This window comes from Notolepis coatsorum (assembly GCF_963971535.1).
Source record: "Notolepis coatsorum genome assembly, chromosome: 5".
In the NCBI taxonomy this organism is placed as follows: Eukaryota; Metazoa; Chordata; class Actinopteri; order Aulopiformes; family Paralepididae; genus Notolepis; species Notolepis coatsorum.
The window spans coordinates 92,694,548-92,715,251 of record NC_140169.1 but is presented as its reverse complement, the minus strand read 5'-3'; the positions used below and the strand labels follow the sequence as shown (position 1 = coordinate 92,715,251).

The 20,704-nt window shown below is 41.9% G+C and overlaps 1 protein-coding gene across 1 annotated transcript in view; it reads right to left on the bottom strand.

Annotated features, from left to right (window-relative positions):
- Positions 1-4,845: 4,845 nt before the first annotated feature.
- The window catches only part of mpv17 (mitochondrial inner membrane protein MPV17), a 42,192-nt gene continuing 26,333 nt past the window's right edge, over positions 4,846-20,704 (bottom strand). The window contains exons 6-8 of the mRNA XM_084313856.1: positions 8,529-8,561; positions 7,926-7,978; positions 4,846-5,101 (exon numbers count right to left, since the gene is read on the bottom strand). Of these exons, the coding sequence (XP_084169982.1) occupies positions 5,032-5,101; positions 7,926-7,978; positions 8,529-8,561 (156 nt within the window). The 3' untranslated portion in view covers positions 4,846-5,031. The remainder of the gene's footprint in view (positions 5,102-7,925; positions 7,979-8,528; positions 8,562-20,704) is intronic.

Genomic DNA, 20,704 nt, shown 5'->3' with positions numbered 1-20,704 from the left:
TGATTAACTCTGTGTTACAATACGTTGGAAAATGAGAGGGATACACATTTCAAGCCAACATCTTAAGCTTCAATTTAATGTAGGAATGACTATTGAAAGATGTTTTGATTATGAGCAATTCACACTAGAGTAAAAAGTGTGACAACGTCCCCCGTTCTCCCCTATACGTTTGACTTTCAAGTGTGAATTTCCCACGAGCTGACAAGTAGTTTTGCCCTTTGACCTTCATGGGTAATACCTTTTGTGTTTTAAAACACAATACTTAGTAACTAGTAGCCTTTCAAAATGGCTATTATCACATGTCCAGGGTCATGGCTATGGCCACATGCTGAAATGCATTATAACCTCTAAAACGATGATCACACAATTAACTTTCTTCACGTCTATTTTAGGTGAAGGTGGGGCATTCGGGTTAAGGTAAGGGTTAGATAGAGAACAGTGAGGTTACGGTAAGTTTTAAGGTAAGGGTTAGGTTTATTAATATTAAGGTTAAGGCAGTGGTTCTTTGGCGGACCAGAATCTTCTGGGTCCCCCCTCGCCCCAACAAAATAGTCATGACATGGGGCCAAGTTTAAATTGATTGAAATAACCACTTAACAATAGCATTCTACATCAGTAACAAATTAACAACAACCAAAAACGGAGACAAAAAAATATGAAATGTGTCCCTTTGCTAGAACAATAACATACATAACAATATAGTTCCATAGACACTCAGACTGTGCTTTTTTCTTAAAAAATAATAGAGAGAAATATCGCCAAGAGCGAGATAAGCTTTGTCGTATTTTCTTGACTTGGCTTTTGGTTTATTGACATCATCACACTTGTTTTGTTTCTGAAGCGTCGCTTGTCTTCCTTTTTGTCCTTGACAAATATTTCTCCATCCTGACACTTATCCTCTCGTCAGCTGCCCTGTTACCAACAAGGTCTGCCCTACTTCACTTATCCTCTCGTCAGCTGCCCTGTTACCAACAAGGTCTGCCCTACTTCACTTATCCTCTCACCAGCTGCCCTGTTACCAACAAGGTCTGCCCTACTTCACTTATCCTCTCGTCAGCTGCCCTGTTACCAACAAGGTCTGCCCTACTTCACTTATCCTCTCGTCAGCTGCCCTGTTACCAACAAGGTCTGCCCTACTTCACTTATCCTCTCACCAGCTGCCCTGTTACCAACAAGGTCTGCCCTACTTTTTCAAAAGCCTAGAGAAAGCTTGTCTTCACAGTTACTAATCATCATGGGTTATGCATGTCAATTTTATAGTATTTTTCATTGCATACGTGCGTCTTTGGAGACCTATTTACAGAACATGCTGCGTCTATTCTATCCGCGCTGCGTCTCCGTCGATCCGACTCGGGAACGCACACACTTATACAGTCTTGCTAGGTTCAGTGTGGACGACCCGAAGCTGGCAGATTGGGGGGGAAAGAGAATCCATATCGTGGTATAAAGCCTCAAAGTCTATGTGAAAAGGGCTCCTGACACGCCGTGGGCTGAGCTGAAGGAACCCATTCATGGAGAGCGGGGGAACGTGACGGTACGGTGTGTTTGTTGTTGTGCACCGCGAGAAACACACCGACATCAAAACAATAGTTCAGCATGTTGGGTCCACGTAAACAGACTTTCCCCGGTCGCTCTCGCCCCCTGTCACCCCCCAGAGGAGCACCCCCCCCCCCCCCCCCCCGTCAGAGGAGCACCCCCCCGTCATGCCTCTGCACCCCCCAGAGGAGCACCCCCCCGTCATGCCTCTGCACCCCCCAGAGGAGCCCCCCCCCGTCATGCCTCTGCACCTCCCAGAGGAGCACCCCCCCGTCATGCCTCTGCACCCCCCAGAGGAGCCCCCCCCCGTCATGCCTCTGCACCCCCCCCCCGTCATGCCTCTGCACCCCCCAGAGGAGCCCCCCCCCGTCATGCCTCTGCACCCCCCAGAGGAGCCCCCCCCCGTCATGCCTCTGCACCCCCCAGAGGAGCCCCCCCCCCGTCATGCCTCTGCACCCCCCAGAGGAGCACCCCCCCGTCATGCCTCTGCACCCCCCAGAGGAGCCCCCCCCCGTCATGCCTCTGGACCCCCCAGAGGAGCCCCCCCCGTCATGCCTCTGCACCCCCCAGAGGAGCCCCCCCCCCGTCATGCCTCTGCACCCCCCAGAGCACCCCCCCCCCGTCATGCCTCTGCACCCCCCACCCCCCGTCATGCCTCTGCACCCCCCAGAGGAGCGCCCCCCCCCCCCTGTCATGCCTCTGCACCCCCCAGAGCACCCCCCCCCCCCGTCATGCCTCTGCACCCCCCAGAGCACCCCCCCCCCCCCCTGTCATGCCTCTGCACCCCCCAGAGGAGCTGGGTTAAGGTAAGGTTTGGGGGTTAGGGTTAGGTTTATAAACAGTAAGGTTAAGGTTAAGGTCAGAGTTAAGGTGAGGTTAAGGTAAGGGTTGTTTATAAACAGTAAGGTTAAGGTTAGGGTTAGGTTTATAACAACTGTTAAGGTGGGGAATCCGCCATGACCCACTTCCAGTCATGCTGCGTTAATGTGGTGTTGGGTAGATTGACCCACCTCCAGTCCTGCTGCGTTAATGTGGTGTTGGGTAGATTGACCCACCTCCAGTCCTGCTGCGTTAATGTGGTGTTGGGTAGATTGACCCACCTCCAGTCCTGCTGCGTTAATGTGGTGTTGGGTAGATTGACCCACCTCCAGTCCTGCTGCGTTAATGTGGTGTTGGGTAGATTGACCCACCTCCAGTCCTGCTGCGTTAATGTGGTGTTGGGTAGATTGTTTATCCTACCAGGTCAGATAAAGTCGGGGGAAATCTTTGATGTACGAGTTGCAATGGTATGACCTTTGACCCTCGCTGCCATTGGCTACAGTAGTTCAATCACAATCAAATTAATGGGTTCATGTTTCTCGCGACTTTAGCATGTGAAGGCTAGCAGGTCGGATGAAAGACGTCATGACTTTAGCATGTGAAGGCTAGCAGGTTGGATGAAAGACGTCATGACTTTAGCATGTGAAGGCTAGCAGGTCGGATGAAAGACGTCATGACTTTAGCATGTGAAGGCTAGCAGGTTGGATGAAAGACATCATGACTTTAGCATGTGAAGGCTAGCAGGTCGGATGAAAGCCATCATGACTTTAGCATGTGAAGGCTAGCAGGTTGGATGAAAGCCATCATGACTTTAGCATGTGAAGGCTAGCAGGTTGGATGAAAGCCATCATGACTTTAGCATGTGAAGGCTAGCAGGTCGGATGAAAGACGTCATGACTTTAGCATGTGAAGCAGTGGCGTCCTTTCACTAAAAGGCAAGGTATGGCGAGGAGGGTGGGGGAGGGGTGGGTTGGGTGGGGTGAAGGGGGGGTTTACAATAGTTGTGCAATAGTCACTTTTGGTGAGTTGTTTCTATACAATTCAGTTATATGACATTTAGGTATGACACAGGACTACACAAGCATTTTTAGTATAGAAATGTGTCAACAGACTAAAGCAGGGAACCACAATATTTTGCATACGAATTATGCAGAATGTAATATCATAACTGTCTATTACTTTTCTTGCAATTGAGCCAATTTTCCTTAGGTACGGTTTTGAGGTGTGTGTTCAACAGAATGTAGTATCAAAAACACATTCACAAAAAGTATGGGTTACTGAATGCTGAACTGCACTGTTATAATCACTAAGCCATTGTAAGACCTTACCTGTGTCCCTGTATCACTTGTCTCATGATCTGTTGCCGATCTGTTGCCCTTTGATAAAAAAAAACTTCCCTATGTCCATTTTCCTTTTTTTTGGGCATATTTCAGTTAATCACAGCAAAAGTCACCTAGTAAAAGTGAGATAATTGACAATATCAAAACATGCTAGGGCTGTACCGAATAGTTCGAAGCTTCGTTCAAAATGTTGACATTCAAATTCTAAATCAACATAAAAAATAGTAAAAAAAAAAATTACATTTTTATTTGCCAAGGTATGGCGAGTGCCATACCTTGCCATACCAAATGGACGCCCCTGATGTGAAGGCTAGCAGGTTGGATGAAAGACATCATGACTTTAGCATGTGAAGGCTAGCAGGTTGGATGAAAGACATCATGACTTTAGCATGTGAAGGCTAGCAGGTCGGATGAAAGACATCATGACTTTAGCATGTGAATGCCAGCAGGTTGGATGAAAGCCATCATGACTTTAGCATGTGAAGGCTAGCAGGTCGGATGAAAGACGTCATGACTTTAGCATGTGAAGGCTAGCAGGTTGGATGAAAGACATCATGACTTTAGCATGTGAAGGCTAGCAGGTTGGATGAAAGACATCATGACTTTAGCATGTGAAGGCTAGCAGGTCGGATGAAAGACATCATGACTTTAGCATGTGAAGGCTAGCAGGTTGGATGAAAGACATCATGACTTTAGCATGTGAAGGCTAGCAGGTCGGATGAAAGACATCATGACTTTAGCATGTGAAGGCTAGCAGGTTGGATGAAAGCCATCATGACTTTAGCATGTGAAGGCTAGCAGGTTGGATGAAAGACATCATGACTTTAGCATGTGAAGGCTAGCAGGTTGGATGAAAGACATCATGACTTTAGCATGTGAAGGCTAGCAGGTCGGATGAAAGACATCATGACTTTAGCATGTGAAGGCTAGCAGGTTGGATGAAAGCCATCATGACTTTAGCATGTGAAGGCTAGCAGGTCGGATGAAAGACATCATGACTTTAGCATGTGAAGGCTAGCAGGTTGGATGAAAGACATCATGACTTTAGCATGTGAAGGCTAGCAGGTCAGATGAAAGACGTCATGAAGTTTGCTACCTCAGACAGATCATTATAGATTCAAGTCCTATCATGATTAACAAGTAGTGGGTGTTCAAGTTCAAGATTTTTATTTGTAAAATACACAACAATACATACAGGGGGCATTGCAGGTAATGAAATGATTGTGTTTCGAACTCAGACTCAAGAGTGCACAATTAAGAAACATCAATGAAGACAAGAATGGTCACAATAGGTAGTGTGTAGTGTGAGGTTGGGGGCGGGTCTTGTAACAATCCTCTACATCTTATTGGCCTTCCAGGACAGGTAGGAATTCCAGCCGACAGCAACAATCTGGACCACAGCCAATCTACAAGCAGAGAGCTGCTGACATCAGTATCATTGATGGATGTAGATGTGTTCTATGTGAATGGATCTATACTGCTGGTAGATGTTGGTGTGTTCTATGTGAATGGATCTATACTGCTGGTAGATGTTGGTGTGTTCTATGTGAATAGATCTATACTGCTGGTAGATGTTGGTGTGTTCTATGTGAATGGATCTATACTGCTGGTAGATGTTGGTGTGTTCTATGTGAATGGATCTATACTGCTGGTAGATGTTGGTGTGTTCTATGTGAATATATCTATACTGCTGGATGAAATCAAAATAGTATTTTTCACTTTGGTGACAGATCTGCTTTCATCATTAAGTGTTACAAGCGCACTAAAGGTATCCAATTGGGTCTTCTTGTAAACAACTGTGTTTTATGTTTACATTTCCACCCAAATAGATTAGAGTTCTTTATTGCTGTTCTATAATCTACAAGATGAAAACATTTCCTACCTTATTGACCTTTGCAAGGTAAATTTTTGCCGCTTTCTCTGTTGCAACTACAATTCACTTTCTTAAAGGGGAACTCCAACATTTTGGGAAATTAGCTTATTTAACATCTTCCCTGGAGTTAGACAAGAAGATACATACCTTTTTTGTCTCTGTGCGTGCATTTTAGCTTTGAGAATAGACGCTCCGTTAGCATAGCTTAGCTTCATCACTGGAAGTGAGGCAGGACAGTAGCCTTACAGTGCCTTACAGTGTATTGCAAGGTCTGACATTGACCAAATTTGATATGCATGACCTTGGTGGGCTCTAGGTCAACTCCTGAAAAGGGGGTCAATGTCAGACCTTGCAATCAAAAGTTAGGGGGCGCACTGAAATTATGGCAAGGGTTATTAGCCCCCTAACTTTTGATTGCAAAGTCTGACATTGACCCCCTTTTCAGGAGTTGACCTAGAGCCCACCAAGGTCATGCATATCAAGTTTGGTCAATGTCAGACCTTGCAATACACTGTAAGGCACTGTAAGGCTACTGTCCTGCCTCACTTCCAGTGATGAAGCTAAGCTATGCTAACGGAGCGTCTATTCCCAAAGCTAAAATGCACGCACAGAGACAAAAAAGGTATGTATCTTCTTGTCTAACTCCAGGGAAGATGTTAAATAAGCTAATTTCCCAAAATGTTGGAGTTCCCCTTTAAAGGATAAGGCCAGTGTAATTTTATAAAATGTTCTTATTGTCAACAAAAAGACCAAAACCTACAATGCATTTCTTGTATTTACAAGTATTGTCCAACCAGCCAGCACCAGATTGTAGCTCGTATCCAGAAGTCATAGACACGCCATTGTTAGATTTAAATCTAAAACCAGTCACAGAGCCGTGCTGTGTGCGTACACGGTGGTGCCCCTGCCTACCTCAAGGAACTCCTCACCCCCCCAGTCCTCCTCACGCTCCCTCCGCTCCGGCACAGCCTACCTCCTCAAAGCCCCCAGGACTAAGCTGCACCCAGACTGTGGAATGCTCTCCCCATCCACCTGAGAGCATCACAATCCGTCGAGGCTTTTAAAAGGGGCCTAAAAACATTTCTTTTTAACAAGGCTTTTGCCTGAATTTTTCTTTTACTTTTATTTTTACTTCTATTCATTTTATTATTATTTTATTTTACTTTTATGTTCTTCCATTTAATTGGTTGTTTTATTCATTTAACTTTATATCTTTATCTCCTGTAGCACTTTGAGATTCTCACAAATATAAAGTGTGGTACAAATTGAATCTATTATTATTATTATTATTATTATTATTATTATTATTATTATTATTATTATTATTATTATTATTATTATTATTATTATTATTATTATTATTATTATTATTATGAACCAGAACTACTTCCGAAGCAAAACATTAAGTAGTTCCAGGAAAGTAAAATGCCCGCTCCAACAATGGAGTTCTATGATGTCTGGATATAGAATAGAATATAATAGAATATAATAGAAGTACTTTATTGATCCTGAGGGAAATTCAGCACTACAGATTGCATACAATAAACATTTATGTAGTCGAAAATCTAAAATCACGAATACGAATAAAAATACAGTCAGGGATATACATTCTAAAATATACAGCCAAATATATACAGTAATAAAAAGTAAAGCGTTGATGTAAAAGTAAAAAATCACAAGTCAAAAAGTCCAGGAAGATGACCAGAGTTTGTACTGTCATTATGTGCTCAGTGAGGCACTAGCAGTGAGGCACAGTGATGCATTGTATAGTCTGGCTGGTGGAATGAAGGACTGTGCCGTTCAGTGTTGGATCTTGGGAGCATATGAGCTATAATCTGGTGTTGGCTGGATGGACCGTACTTGTAAGTAGAAGAAATGCACTGTAGGTTTTGGTCTTTTCATAGGCAATGTTGACAATAAGATAATCAAATTACACAGGCCTTATCCTTTAAAGGAACATGCCAACATTATGGGAAATGCGTCTTCTCTGGAGTCAGACAAAAAGATGGATACCAATAAGCTATCCGGCTGCAAGCTATAGCCTAGCTTAGCACAGATGAATCAAAGCGGATACGGACACCTAAGCCTAGCTTAGTATAAATTAAAGGTAGCGGATACGGACCACTAGCCTAGCTTAAAACTCTGGGAGCGGTGTTTTTGGCCAACAGCTAGTCTAGTAGTCCGTATATGCTTCCATTAATTTGTGCTAAGCTAGGATAGCTTTCTACCGAACACGAGGAAATTGGTATCCATCTTCTTCAAGACAGTAAGCGCATGTCTCATAATGTTGGCATGTTCCTTTAAGAAAGCGAATTGAGAGTTAATTAAGCCACACCTTGATTAGGTAGTCATCTTACCTGTGGTGCAGTGGTATGAAGTAGAAATTAGCAATCTGGACAGGAGGCCATAGCTGAAAAACAAAAACAACACGTGAACAATCTTCAAAATATTCAGACTTAGAAAATGTATCCCGTTAAAATACTTAATATGTATTGGTTATTATTTGGTTGAAACTGACGGTTATCATGCAAATCGATAAGGCTGGGCTGGTTAGGCAATAATGGGGGGAAAGAAATCATGGTATTCATTCATACTTTTTCCGTTGATGATATACAGTATATCATAATATCTTCTTAGGCACAGACAATCACCTGAGATAATCAAACTGATGCCATCATAATAGACTGCATGGTACCGGTGCGTGTGATGCAATATCAAAATAAAACGAATCGTCATTTGACGTTCTCAGCTGAAATCAAATGAAGAAATTATTTTGTGACTTAATATTTACTTTTTACAATAAATCTTTAGACAAAAGAATTATTGCATCACGAATCACGATTATAACCCTCCCCTTTCCCACAATACAATAACAAAAATAGACAACAACATTTTTTATATTGGTATAGTGTCCAGCCATAACCATCCATGCCATTAACAGCTACAGATGAAGAACTCACATAGTAGTTAGAGATCAAGGCGTCTGGGTAGTCCTGTAAAGAGAAGATAGAAGATCAGCCTTTTCATTGTACATTTAGGCCCCAATATGTTCATGATGCTTATTGACTTTCCAACCTACCAACAGTGGGCTCACAAAGTAAACTGGAACTGCCGTATATGTAATAACAACATCTTATTATAAAACTGTCTGAAGGCAGAAACTATGTTTCTTATAAAACGTACTGAAGGCAGAACCATGTGTTTCTTAGAGAACTTCCTGAAGACAGAACTATTGTATATGTTTCTTATAAAACATTCTGAAGACAGAATTGTTTCTTATAAAACTTTCTGAAGACAGAACTATACGTTTCTTATAAATTGTTTCTTACAAAACATTCGGAAGGCAGCAACTATGTTTCTTATAAAGCTTTCTGAAGACAGAACTATGTAATATATAATATAACAATAGTAATACTATACAGTAACATACTGTTTTAAAACCCACCTCAAAACCCACCTGTTTAGGCAGGCGTATGTCTGATTTTATTTTAAAATTGATTGTGATTTTAAATGAACTGTTTTTAATTGTTATACGGCGACCTTGAGTGTCCTGAAAGGCGCTTTATAAATAAAATACATTATTATTATTACTACTGTATAATACAATAAGAAATACATTAAATAATACATACAGTAACATGTACTGTATAATATAATAATACTACTAGTACCTACAGTAACAATACCATTCAATCTTGTCTGCTCAGATTCATCTCCTTGTGTTACTCTTCCTTTTATGTTCTATGTCTGTGTCTTGTATGTTTGTTTTTTGACCAGGTCTCACCAGTGACTACCTGGTCAAATAAAATGTAAAAGAAATGTACTGTATAATAGAATACTACATATAGTAACATATCATGTATTATGTAATAATAAATACATACAGTAACATGTACTGTATAATCGAATAATACATACAGTAATGTACTGTATAAAATAATAGTAACACATTATAGTAACATGTTAGCAGCTATAGATACTTTAAGTAGCTTAAAGTGGGTCAGAGGATTTTACATGGTGAGTAAGAGGTAATACATTCACAATGAGGTGTTTTGAGTAAGCACAATCTTTTCAAGTTTGACAATTTTGTAATTTTCTGTAATATTAGACTCATTGTTAAATCTGCCTTCTCTGTTAAAGGGGCAAACTTATGGAACTCTCTGCCTACTGGCTTAAAACAGTCCAATGCCAACGTCTTCAGCAGAGGACTCAAGGTATGGCTGAGATCAAAGCAGCAGTGGTCACATATGTAGACGCGGACTGGGTTTGTTATTTTGATCATGGACTCTTGTTCTGGTAACTATTTGTTCTGATTTGTTCTGATTTTAATTCTGTATTATACTGTTAATTTTATTCTATCTTTTAGAAAAGCCTCAATGGACTAGTGTTGAAAACTAGCACTTGTGCTATAAACACGCAAAACAACACATCTGGTCTGTCCACTGTGACTGGTCCAATGTAGCTGTGGTGTCCATTTTAAATAAAACTTTTAATTAATTCTCTCTCTCTCACACACACACACACACACACACACACACACACACAGAGTTTGGAACTGATTTTAAAATACTTGTGATATTTCTTAATAATACTGTGTCATTTTAAAGTAAATAGAAATTAGTTTTGAAGATACATTTCATGGGTGACCCGTGGGTCGGGCGGGAACCAATGGCTCGCGAAGCATGTCCGGGTCATTGTAAAGGTGAAGAAATCAATTTAATCAGATAGCCAACTAGTTTATCCGCTTCAACCCTTGTAACGGAAAAGATGGCGAAAAGAAAAAAAGACGATGATTATCGTGCATTCCAGGCTGCGTGGACAGAGGAATTTGCATTTGTGGAGAGAGCAGGATCTGCGTGTCTAATATGCAATGATAAAATTGCATCGATGAAACGGACAAATATAAAGCGGCACTTCGATACGCGCCATGCTTCATTTGCATCGGAATATCCAGCGGGGGACAGCAGGAAGAGGGCATGCGAGGAGCTACAGCGGAGAGTGCAGACGAGTCAGCAGCAACTACGTGTGTGGACCAAGCAAGGTGACGGGAATTCCTCTAGCTTTGCGGGTGCTTTGGCAATAGTAAGGAATGGAAAGCCATTCACAGATGGTGAGTATGCCAAAACATTCATGCTTGATGTGGTGATGCCAATGAACTGTTTGATGACTTCCCAAATAAAGACAAGATAATCAAACAAATAAAAGACATGCCCCTGTCAGCAAGAACTGTGCACGAACGTAGCATCATGATGGCAAATCAAGTCGAAGAAACACAAATTAAGGACATAAACGCCGGGACATACTTTTCTCTCGCGTTAGATGAGTCAACAGACGTTAGCCATCTATCTCAGTGCAGTATAATTGCCAGGTATGCTGCAGGTGACACACTGCGTGAGGAAAGCTTGGCTGTTTTGCCAATGAAAGGGACAACAAGAGGAGAGGATTTATTCACGGCTTTCATGGAGTTTGCTAAAGAAAAAAAACTACCGATGGATAAAAAAGAACAAAGGATTTGTAGCGCTTCTCCGTGAACATGAAAAGAGAGCCATCCTAAGTTTTCATTGCATCCTGTACCAGGAGGCGCTTTGCGCTCAGACGTGTGGCCAGGAGCTTGGTGAGGTGATGTCGCTGGTCATTCGAGTGGTCAACTTTATTGTTGCCCGAGCTTTAAATGATCGCCAGTTTAAAGCTCTGTTAGAAGAAGTTGGGAATCAGTATCCCGGTCTGCTTTTACACAGCAACGTGCGTTGGTTGTCAAGGGGGAACGTGCTCAGCCGTTTTGCAGCTTGCCTGAGTGAAATCCGGACTTTTCTTGAAATGAAAGGCGTCAAGCATCCTGAGCTAGACAACACTGACTGGCTCCTGCAGTTTCACTATCTCGTGGACATAACTGGCCACCTGAACCAGCTCAATGTGAAAATGCAAGGTATTTGACATACAATCGCATAGGGATGCACCGATCCGATATTGGTATCGGCCGCCGATATCAGTAAAATAGCTGGATCGGGTATCGGTAAAAATAAATAATTATCGGATTTATTTTTATAATAAATAAAATAAGAAATAACCATTCAGTACATTTATATCTATGTGTAAATTTGTTACATTTAGTTTCACTAAGTTAGGAAAGTAATGTTTTAAGTCAAGCCTGATGTTGCCTTGCACAAAAGAATGATGCCAGTCTCTTCCACACAGTGACAGTGAGGCATACAGTTTATTAATTGAATGAAGTTTATTTTCTGTCTTTGTTTACAACAAATCAAAAACACACATTACGACAATATCAACATGTCGCAACAGAAGCCTGTGAAACGTAACATTCAGACAAAGTCCCAAACTGAGTAAAAGATCACGTTCTGACATTGAAGATGCAGAGGAAGCTTCATTGGAGGAAGCGCTGACAAGAGAGGTTGACATGAATCTAACATTACAGGCCATCAATAAGAGACTTGATAAACTGGATATGTTGGACTTGATGATGCAGGAAATTAAGAGCCTCAAAGAAAGCTTGGAGTTCAGTCAGAGACAAATTGATGAGCTGGTCAAGGATAATGCTGAGCTGAAAGGAAAGGTGGAATACATGGGAAACAAAGTAGACATAATTGAGATAGACAACAGGAAGTTGAAGGAATCTCTTCTGGATGTACAGTGTAGGTCTATGCAAGACAATCTGGTTTTTACAGGGATAGCAGAGAAGGAGAGCAAGGACTGTGAAACAGTCATAAGGGAGTTTATGTCAGACCAGCTAAGACTGCCTAGGGACACTGTTCAGAACATCACCTTCTCTAGAGTACACAGAATGGGAAAACCCTCAGGGGACAGACCACAGGCAATAGTGGCTCGTTTTGAGCATCACCAGCAGAAGGAGCTTGTCAAGGGTAGGGGCAGGGAGTTAAAGAACACCACCTTTGGCATGAACGACCAATTTCCTCCCGAGATCAATGGAAGACGTAAGCTATTATATCCTATCATGAAAGAACATCGAAGCCTAAACAAACGTGTCGCCCTTGTAGTGGATAGACTATATATCAACAACCAACTGTTTGAAACCCATTGAGACTATTGCTTTATGGTCGGTAGGCCTACTGATACTTCCTGTATTAAGCTAGGCTTGTATAAGGGTTTGGTTATAGCTCATATTAATGTGTGTAGCCTAAGAAATAAGTGCTATGAAATTGAATGTATGGTCAAAGCTAACTGGATTAATATCCTTGCCATCTCTGAAACGCACCTTGATGATTCCTTCTCTGATTCTGCTGTAACTATAGAATGTTTTAATATTTTTAGAAAAGATAGAAACAGGTTTGGTGGGGGTGTGGCAATCTATGTTCAGAATCAATTACCTGTCAAAACACGATATGATCTGATGAAGGACAACATTGAAGCTATCTGTGTGCAGGTTCACCTGCCCTATCTCAAACCAATTCTAGTTTGCAGTTTCTACAGACCTCCGAGTGCAAATGCTACATATGTTAATGATTTGTGTGATATGTTCGATAGGATATCGGACGAAAACAGAGAAATATTCTTACTTGGGGATATGAATGTCGACTGGTTGGGAAAGCCATGTACCAATAGGAACAAGGTGCTCTCTATATTACATACTTGTAATCTGTCACAAATTGTCAATCTTCCCACTAGAATAAGTATAGATAAGGATGGTAGCATTTCATCTACATGTATTGATCATATTTATACAAACGTGCCAGGCCAATGCTCAAAGGCAGTCTCTGTTCCTGTAGGTTTCAGTGACCACAACATCATAGCAGTCTCCAGAATGACGAAGGTCCCAAAAGCCAAAGCAAAAATTATTGTCTCACGGTCATATAAGAGTTTTAATGTAGAAGGTTTTATTAATGAAATGTCGGGTATAAACTGGGAGGAGGTATGTTGTGAGGATGACCCAGAGGTTGCACTGGACTTATTTATGTTGAGGTACATGAGTGTAGCAGATAAACATGCTCCGTTAAAAAAGTTCACAGTCAGAAACAAACCAGCCCCATGGATAGATAGTAGCTTAAGGATTTTAATGAATGAGAGAGACATAGCCAAAAAAGCATCGGTGTGTTCCAGTTCTGCAGATGACAGACAAAAGTACCGTTCCTTACGTAATCAAGTCACAAAGTTAAATAAGGTGAGAAAAAGGGAATATTTTAAACAATGGTTATATGATGTGAGAAATGATGGTAAAAATCTATGGAATGTTTTAAATCAAATTATGGGTAGAAAATCCAATGTCTGTACACCTTTTGTTGAGTCATATGGAATTGTCCTAACCAAACCATGTGATATTGCCAACTATTTTAATGATTTTTATGTAAGTAATATATCTCAGCTCAGGCAAGGAATGCACATCTCAAACAATACAAAATCAAATAACATAATTAAGAATATCATAATGAAAGATAAAGGGTGTAAATTTGATTTTAAACAGGTTGAGGTTAGTGATATTGAAAGGTTACTCCAGGCTCTACCTGACAGCAAGTTAGCTGGCACAGACAACTTGGATAGTAAATTATTGAGAATTACTGCTACGATCATAGCAAGTCCAGTGTGTCATATTATTAATAGATGTATACAAGTGGGACTATGTCCAAAGAGATGGAAGGAGGCTAAGGTTACTCCTTTACCCAAAGACTCCAAATCAGTTTTTAATGAGGGCAACTCCAGACCTATAAGCATTTTACCAGTTTTAAGCAAAATCATGGAAAAGTGTGTTTTTGCACAAATCCAAGAATATTTTCAGTTTAACATGCATACAGAACTGGTCACTCCACATCGACTGCTCTAGTTCAGATGACTGACAACTGGCTCAGAGCTATTGATAACTCCATGATAGTGGGAGCTGTGTTTTTAGATTTCAGTGCTGCATTTGATGTGCTTGACCATTCTCTCTTGATTGATAAACTTAAATGTTATGGTTTTAATCCCCTGGCTTTGATGTGGATGCAGAGTTATCTGTCCTCCAGATCTCAGCAGGTTTATTTGAATGGCAGCTTATCTAGTAGTAGAAGTTTGGTGTTCCACAGGGGAGCTCCCTAGGGCCTCTGCTCTACTCAGTGTTCACCAATGACATACCGTGGGCTACTAAGAATGCCAAATTGGTCCAATATGCAGATGATTCCACCTTGTATTATGCTTCTCCATCAAATGGTATGCTTAATGAAGTCCTGAGCAGAGAACTTAATGATGTGAATGATTGGATAGTAGCTAACAGGCTTGTACTGAACATCTCTAAGACAAAAAGCATGGTGTTTGGATCGAGGCATGGGTTGTCTTGTAACCCAAAGCTTATTTTAAATTCATGTAACTCCATCGTTAAGCAAGTTGAAAGCATTAAGCTCCTTGGAGTGACACTGGATAGTACTCTATCTTGGTCAAACCACATCACTAACATTGTCTCAAAGATGGGAAGAGCTGTAGGCATTGTTAGAAAATGTGCTTCTTTTGTTGATCGTCCTCTTCTACGTCAGATTATTCAGAGTCTAGTCCTGTGTCATGTTGATTATTGTTCGGTGATCTGGTCATCTGCCACCAAAGGTGAGATCAGGAGACTACAGGTAGTCCAGAACAGGGCAGCACGGTTGGCTTTGGGTTGCTCACTAAGGTCCAATGTCAACCGTATGCATGCTGGTCTCTCCTGGCTCACAGTTGAAAAAAGGTTATCGTCTAACTCACTTGTATTGTGTAAATCAGTCATTAACAGCAAGACTCCATATTTTGTGTTTGAGCAACTTGTTTACAGAAGCTCTATACAAGACCATAATACAAGAGGGGCCAGAAATGGTCAGTTTGTACTCCCTCGTCCTAGAACCAATGCTTTAAAGCGGTCTTTTATTTATAGGTGCATAACACTCTGGAACAACCTACCTAGTTATCTCTACACTTTTAGTAAATCGATTTTTAAAAAGAAACTCAAATCTCAATTACAGTTGTTGCCTTAATGTGTATTGCATTTGTGTATGGGTTTTTGCCTATTAGCCTACAAGTTCTCATTCTGTATCTTTAAAAATTGATATTTATTGTATGTTTTTAGTTAATTGTTTTGTTTTTTATTTCTATCTATAGCATCTGTGAAAGTATCTTATTTGCTATATACTAAATCCTTGTTTTTATCTTTTGTATTGATCTATGCATTAACTGTTTTATGTATTGTGTGGACCCCAGGAAGACTAGCTGGGAGCCATGGCACCAGCTAATGGGGATCCTTAATAAAAACAAAACTTGTGATCCTTTACAATTCTTAAAAACAATATATATTTTATATATATATATATAAAAAAACTTGGATAAAGTTATACATTTTTTTTTTACTTTTTGGGAAAACATATTTGGACAATGGGTATCGGATCGGTATCGGTATTGGCCGATACCCAAACCCAGGTATCGGTATCGGGACTGAAAAAGTCGGATCGGTGCATCCCTACAATCTCATCCCTTCAACAAGCAGTGTTTGCATTTGAAAGCAAGCTGGAAGTCTTTCTCAGGGACATTGAAACAGGTCGTCTTCTGCACTTTGAAAGACTGCAACAATTTAGAGATGCATGCTTAGCAAGTGACTCCACCCAACATCTGGATCTCCAGCAGCTAGCTGGCTTTACGTCCAATCTCCTGCAGTCATTCAAAGCACATTTGGAGAATTTCGTGAGCGCACTGGTCTTTTCAAGTTCATCACTCATCCACATGAGTGTGCAGTGGACAAAATCGACCTGACATGCATCCCCGGGGTCTCTATCGGAGACTTTGAGCTGGAAGTTGCTGACCTGAAGGCATCAGACATGTGGATGAGTAAGTTAAAGTCACTTAATGGAGAGTTGGAAAGACTTGCACGACAGCGAGCAGAGCTGGCGAAGGGAACACAAGTGGACAGAAATGAAAAATCTTCAACCTGAAGACCAGCTGATTCTTTTTTTTTTATCCACTTTTTCTCCTTATTTTTCTATTTTTCTCCCATCCCCAAATTCGCCTCACCAATTCTCCCTTCAATTCTCCCCTCCCCTGTCTCGAACGTTGCTAGACCATGCCTCCCACTGGTCGGCTGCAGTGAGGACCAAGCCTTGCATCACGTGTCCCCTCCGGTACACGAGGAGGCAGCTGTCGCATCTTTTCACCTGAACAGCGCAATCTCTCAGTGGCGAGGAGTAACGCGTGGGAGGCTCACGCTGCCCCCGATACTTCCTGATTCTGCTGTACAGGCGCACCAACCGACCTGTAGGAGTCGCTGTCCACAACGTCCAATCCCCACCCACCGGCTTTCCCACCCTCTAATACTGCCAATTGTATTAGTATGAACGACCAGCCAAGCCGGAAGCAACGCTAAGAAAAAAAACTAAGAATAAATCAAATCAGATACAGAGAAATGTATACCTGCTGTTCATGTTTTCATTGTTCTGTCTTTAAAAGTCTTTTTTAGTTGGAAAATATTTTTACAGTACTTCAACTCATTATAAAGAGAATTCCAGAGTTTGCCTCCCACCACTGATATACACATCTGTGTCAGGGTTGTCCGTGCAGCACACTGATGTTTAAAATGACCTTCCCTTCTATGCTCTCCATTTTGTGATACGAGGACAAACCTGTTTTGTAGATTGGCTGGTAATGCCTTACTTTTACGTAAAAAATCCTATATGGCTCTCAATGAAATATATTTAGAAATATTTGGCTTTTATGGCTCTCCCAGTCAAAAAGGTTCCTGACCCCGGCCCTAACCCCTTACCCTAACCCTAAAACAGCCCCTTGTCATTGTGGGGGTCTGACCAATGTCCCCACGAAGACAGCAAATATCTTGTTTTTCGTCCCTGTGTTGAAATCTGGTCCCCACAAGCATAGGAAAATAAAGAGACAGACTCACACACAATATGGGACTGCCATTGTAACGGTTCAACGCTCACTTTGTCGACCTAACAGCTGTGGGTCAACACATTCTATGATATTTTACATCAGTGGCCTATAACTCACACACACACACACACAAACAAATAAACAAACAAACACACACACTGTGTGATGCTGTTCTGCACTCTCTTCAACACAGCTTCAATAGTACTGTATAGAGGCTGCCTTCTCTAGTCTTAGGGCGCGTTCACACCTACTCTGTTTGGTCCACTTTAAGTGGACCATGGTCCCTTTAAGTGGACCATGGTCCCTTTAGATCGATAGTCCGTTTGGTTTGTACAGGTATGAACGCAAACCGAACTATAATGAGGACCAAACAACCGAACCATGGTCCTCTTGAAAAGTTGGGACTCGGTTCGTTTCAATCGAACTATAGTACCTAATCCAGGAAGCAAAGTAGCCTACTCCTCTCTAGACTGGCGCCGCACGCGGACAGTCTCTCTCTCTTCCTCCCTCTCTCTCTCTCTAGATGCAGTCTCTCTCTTCCTCTCTCTCTCTCTACTCTAGACTTGCGCCGCGCGCGGACCCCCCAACTTTCTCCTGCGTGAGGAGGACATTCGCGGACATTCTCTCAGATAAAGAAAAAAAAAGCGTACATAATTTTTCATAATAGCAGCGTGGACCAGCTCTGTAACAAACTAACAACAACGCATCTCGAGCTGCGCCTGCTTCTATGCAGAGCTGTCTAGTAGTTGACAGCTTACGCAGGAAGGAAAGGTCTCTCTCTCTCTCTCTGCCTCTCTCTCTCTCTGCCTCTCTCTCTCTCTCTCTCTCTCTCTTCCTCTCTCTGTCTCTCTAGACTGGCGCCGCGCGCGGACAGTATCTCTCGTCCTCTCTCTCTCTCTGCCTCTCTCTCTCTCTTCCTCTCTCTGTCTCTCTAGACTGGCGCCGCGCGCGGACAGTCTCTCTCGTCCTCTCTCTCTGCCTCTCTCTCTCTCTCTGCCTCTCTCTCTCTCTGCCTCTCTCTCTCTCTCTCTCTCTCTTCCTCTCTCTGTCTCTCTAGACTGGCGCCGCGCGCGGACAGTATCTCTCGTCCTCTCTCTCTCTCTGCCTCTCTCTCTCTCTTCCTCTCTCTGTCTCTCTAGACTGGCGCCGCGCGCGGACAGTATCTCTCGTCCTCTCTCTCTCTCTGCCTCTCTCTCTCTCTTCCTCTCTCTGTCTCTCTAGACTGGCGCCGCGCGCGGACAGTCTCTCTCGTCCTCTCTCTCTCTCGCTCTCTCTCTATATCTCTACTCTCTAGTCGACTTGCGCCACGCTCGTAATGACAGTATCTCTCTGCTTTATCACAAGAGACACTGTCGGCAACTGTTTACGTTTGTGAGTGCTATAGTCCAATAGATGAACGACTTGGCGACAGCATGTCCTTTGTTTACAAATTAGATCCGCACCAAACAGGGTAGTGTGAACGCAGACCAAAATTAAACAATGTATCATTTTCACATTTGGTGCGGATCTAATTTGTAAACAAATTAGAAAGTCCGGACTATCCCTGGACTTTCAGATGTGAACACACCCTTAAGCTTATTTTGAACACATCTAAAACAAAAGGTGGCAAATATAATGACTTCCTTTCTGGGGTTTTCAAAATAAAAGTGCGACGTTTATAGCAGCGGAAAACGTTTATTTTGTACATTATCTAACGTTAACGCAAACCTAAACTAACGTTACAACTAACCTAAAGTTAGTTTAGGTTCGTGTTAACGTTAGATAATGTACAAAATAAATGTTTTCCGCTGCTATAAACGTTGCACTTTTATTTAGAAAACCCCAGAAAGGAAGTCATATTTGCTTTACTGACCGTCCTGTTCTGCGTTAGCTCCGGTTAGCTACGTGCAGTAGTTAGTATTATATTATCAATACCAGCCATTGGATTACTGTTTTCTAAATTGGGGAGGCTTTTAATCGTCAAGGTAAGAGGATTTTAAGTCATGGTATTCATAAACTTCAATCGGTTCGGATCCTTTGAATGAATGAGAATGTCGACAAACACGGCTTCACGTAGAAATAACTGGCTGCGCGCAGAGACGAGTGCTTAGGCAAAAAATAGTTCCGAGTATATTTGCTTAGAAAACGTAATTGTCTAATTCAATAATTTTTTATTTCTCCACGTGGGAAATACACAGGTCACAACATGTTTACATGAACGTTTTGGAGTTGTATTTGGAGTGTATTTGGTGACTGTATACACTGTAAGGGAACGTCAGGCTATTTCCCCCCCCCACTTCCAGTGATGAAGCTAAGCTACGCTAACGGAGCGACTGTTCCCAAAGCTAAATGCACGCACAGAGACAAAAAAGGTATGTATCTTCTTGTCTAACTCCAGGGAAGATGGTAAATAAGCTAATTTCCCAAAATGTTGGAGTTTTCCTTTAACACATTAACTGCCACGTAGTTTGCCCGTCTCATACCACTCTCTGCCACCACTCTAAGCCTATGGAGATGTTCACCTTCTTTGCAGGGCTATAACTTTTTAAATTGTATTGCTAAATTGACATTACTATGGCCCATTCAACATCGATTATCTATCGTTCAGGATGTAGGAACGTTATACTTTTTCATTCATAGATTCATACGAAAATACCGTCTAGAATATAAATGTTTTTATCGTTTTCTGCAGTCATTCCTAGAATGTGAGTTATAGGCATAAACACATATATAGATTATCAACTGCCGTTTGTTGCCGATACACGCTATATAAAAAATGTCAACTGTACATGATCCTAAACGTTATGACTCATCATGCGCGGATGAACGGGGGGGGGGGGGGTCGTTTATAATTCCGTGATCGTCAGTGCTTTATGTAGTATGGGTGATATATTGATCAGAGCAGTTTGCATTAATAATAATAAACAAACACGCTGAAAGTAACGTTACTGTCCTCTTACCGTTCGCCGATGAGACTGGAGGAAAAAGATCCCACTTATTTGACGGCGATCTACTAGATCCATTTCCGGTTTGTATAATAATAATAAACGCCCCAAATCATAGCGATTATTGAGTTATGGCAGCGATCCATATACACGGATGTGTGTCTAGAGTCCCGCAACAATATGTGAGTGCCGGACGCATTTCCCAGATGCACGGAGATCACCAGAGATCCATTTCCGGTTGTAACTCGCCCGATCATCCACCAGGCGGCAGTATTGAAGCGTTGCAGAGTTGTGCAGGCTCCCACTGCATCAGCCGAGGCTGGGTGAGGGAATTATGGATACCATGGCGAAAAAATGAAATATGATATCAA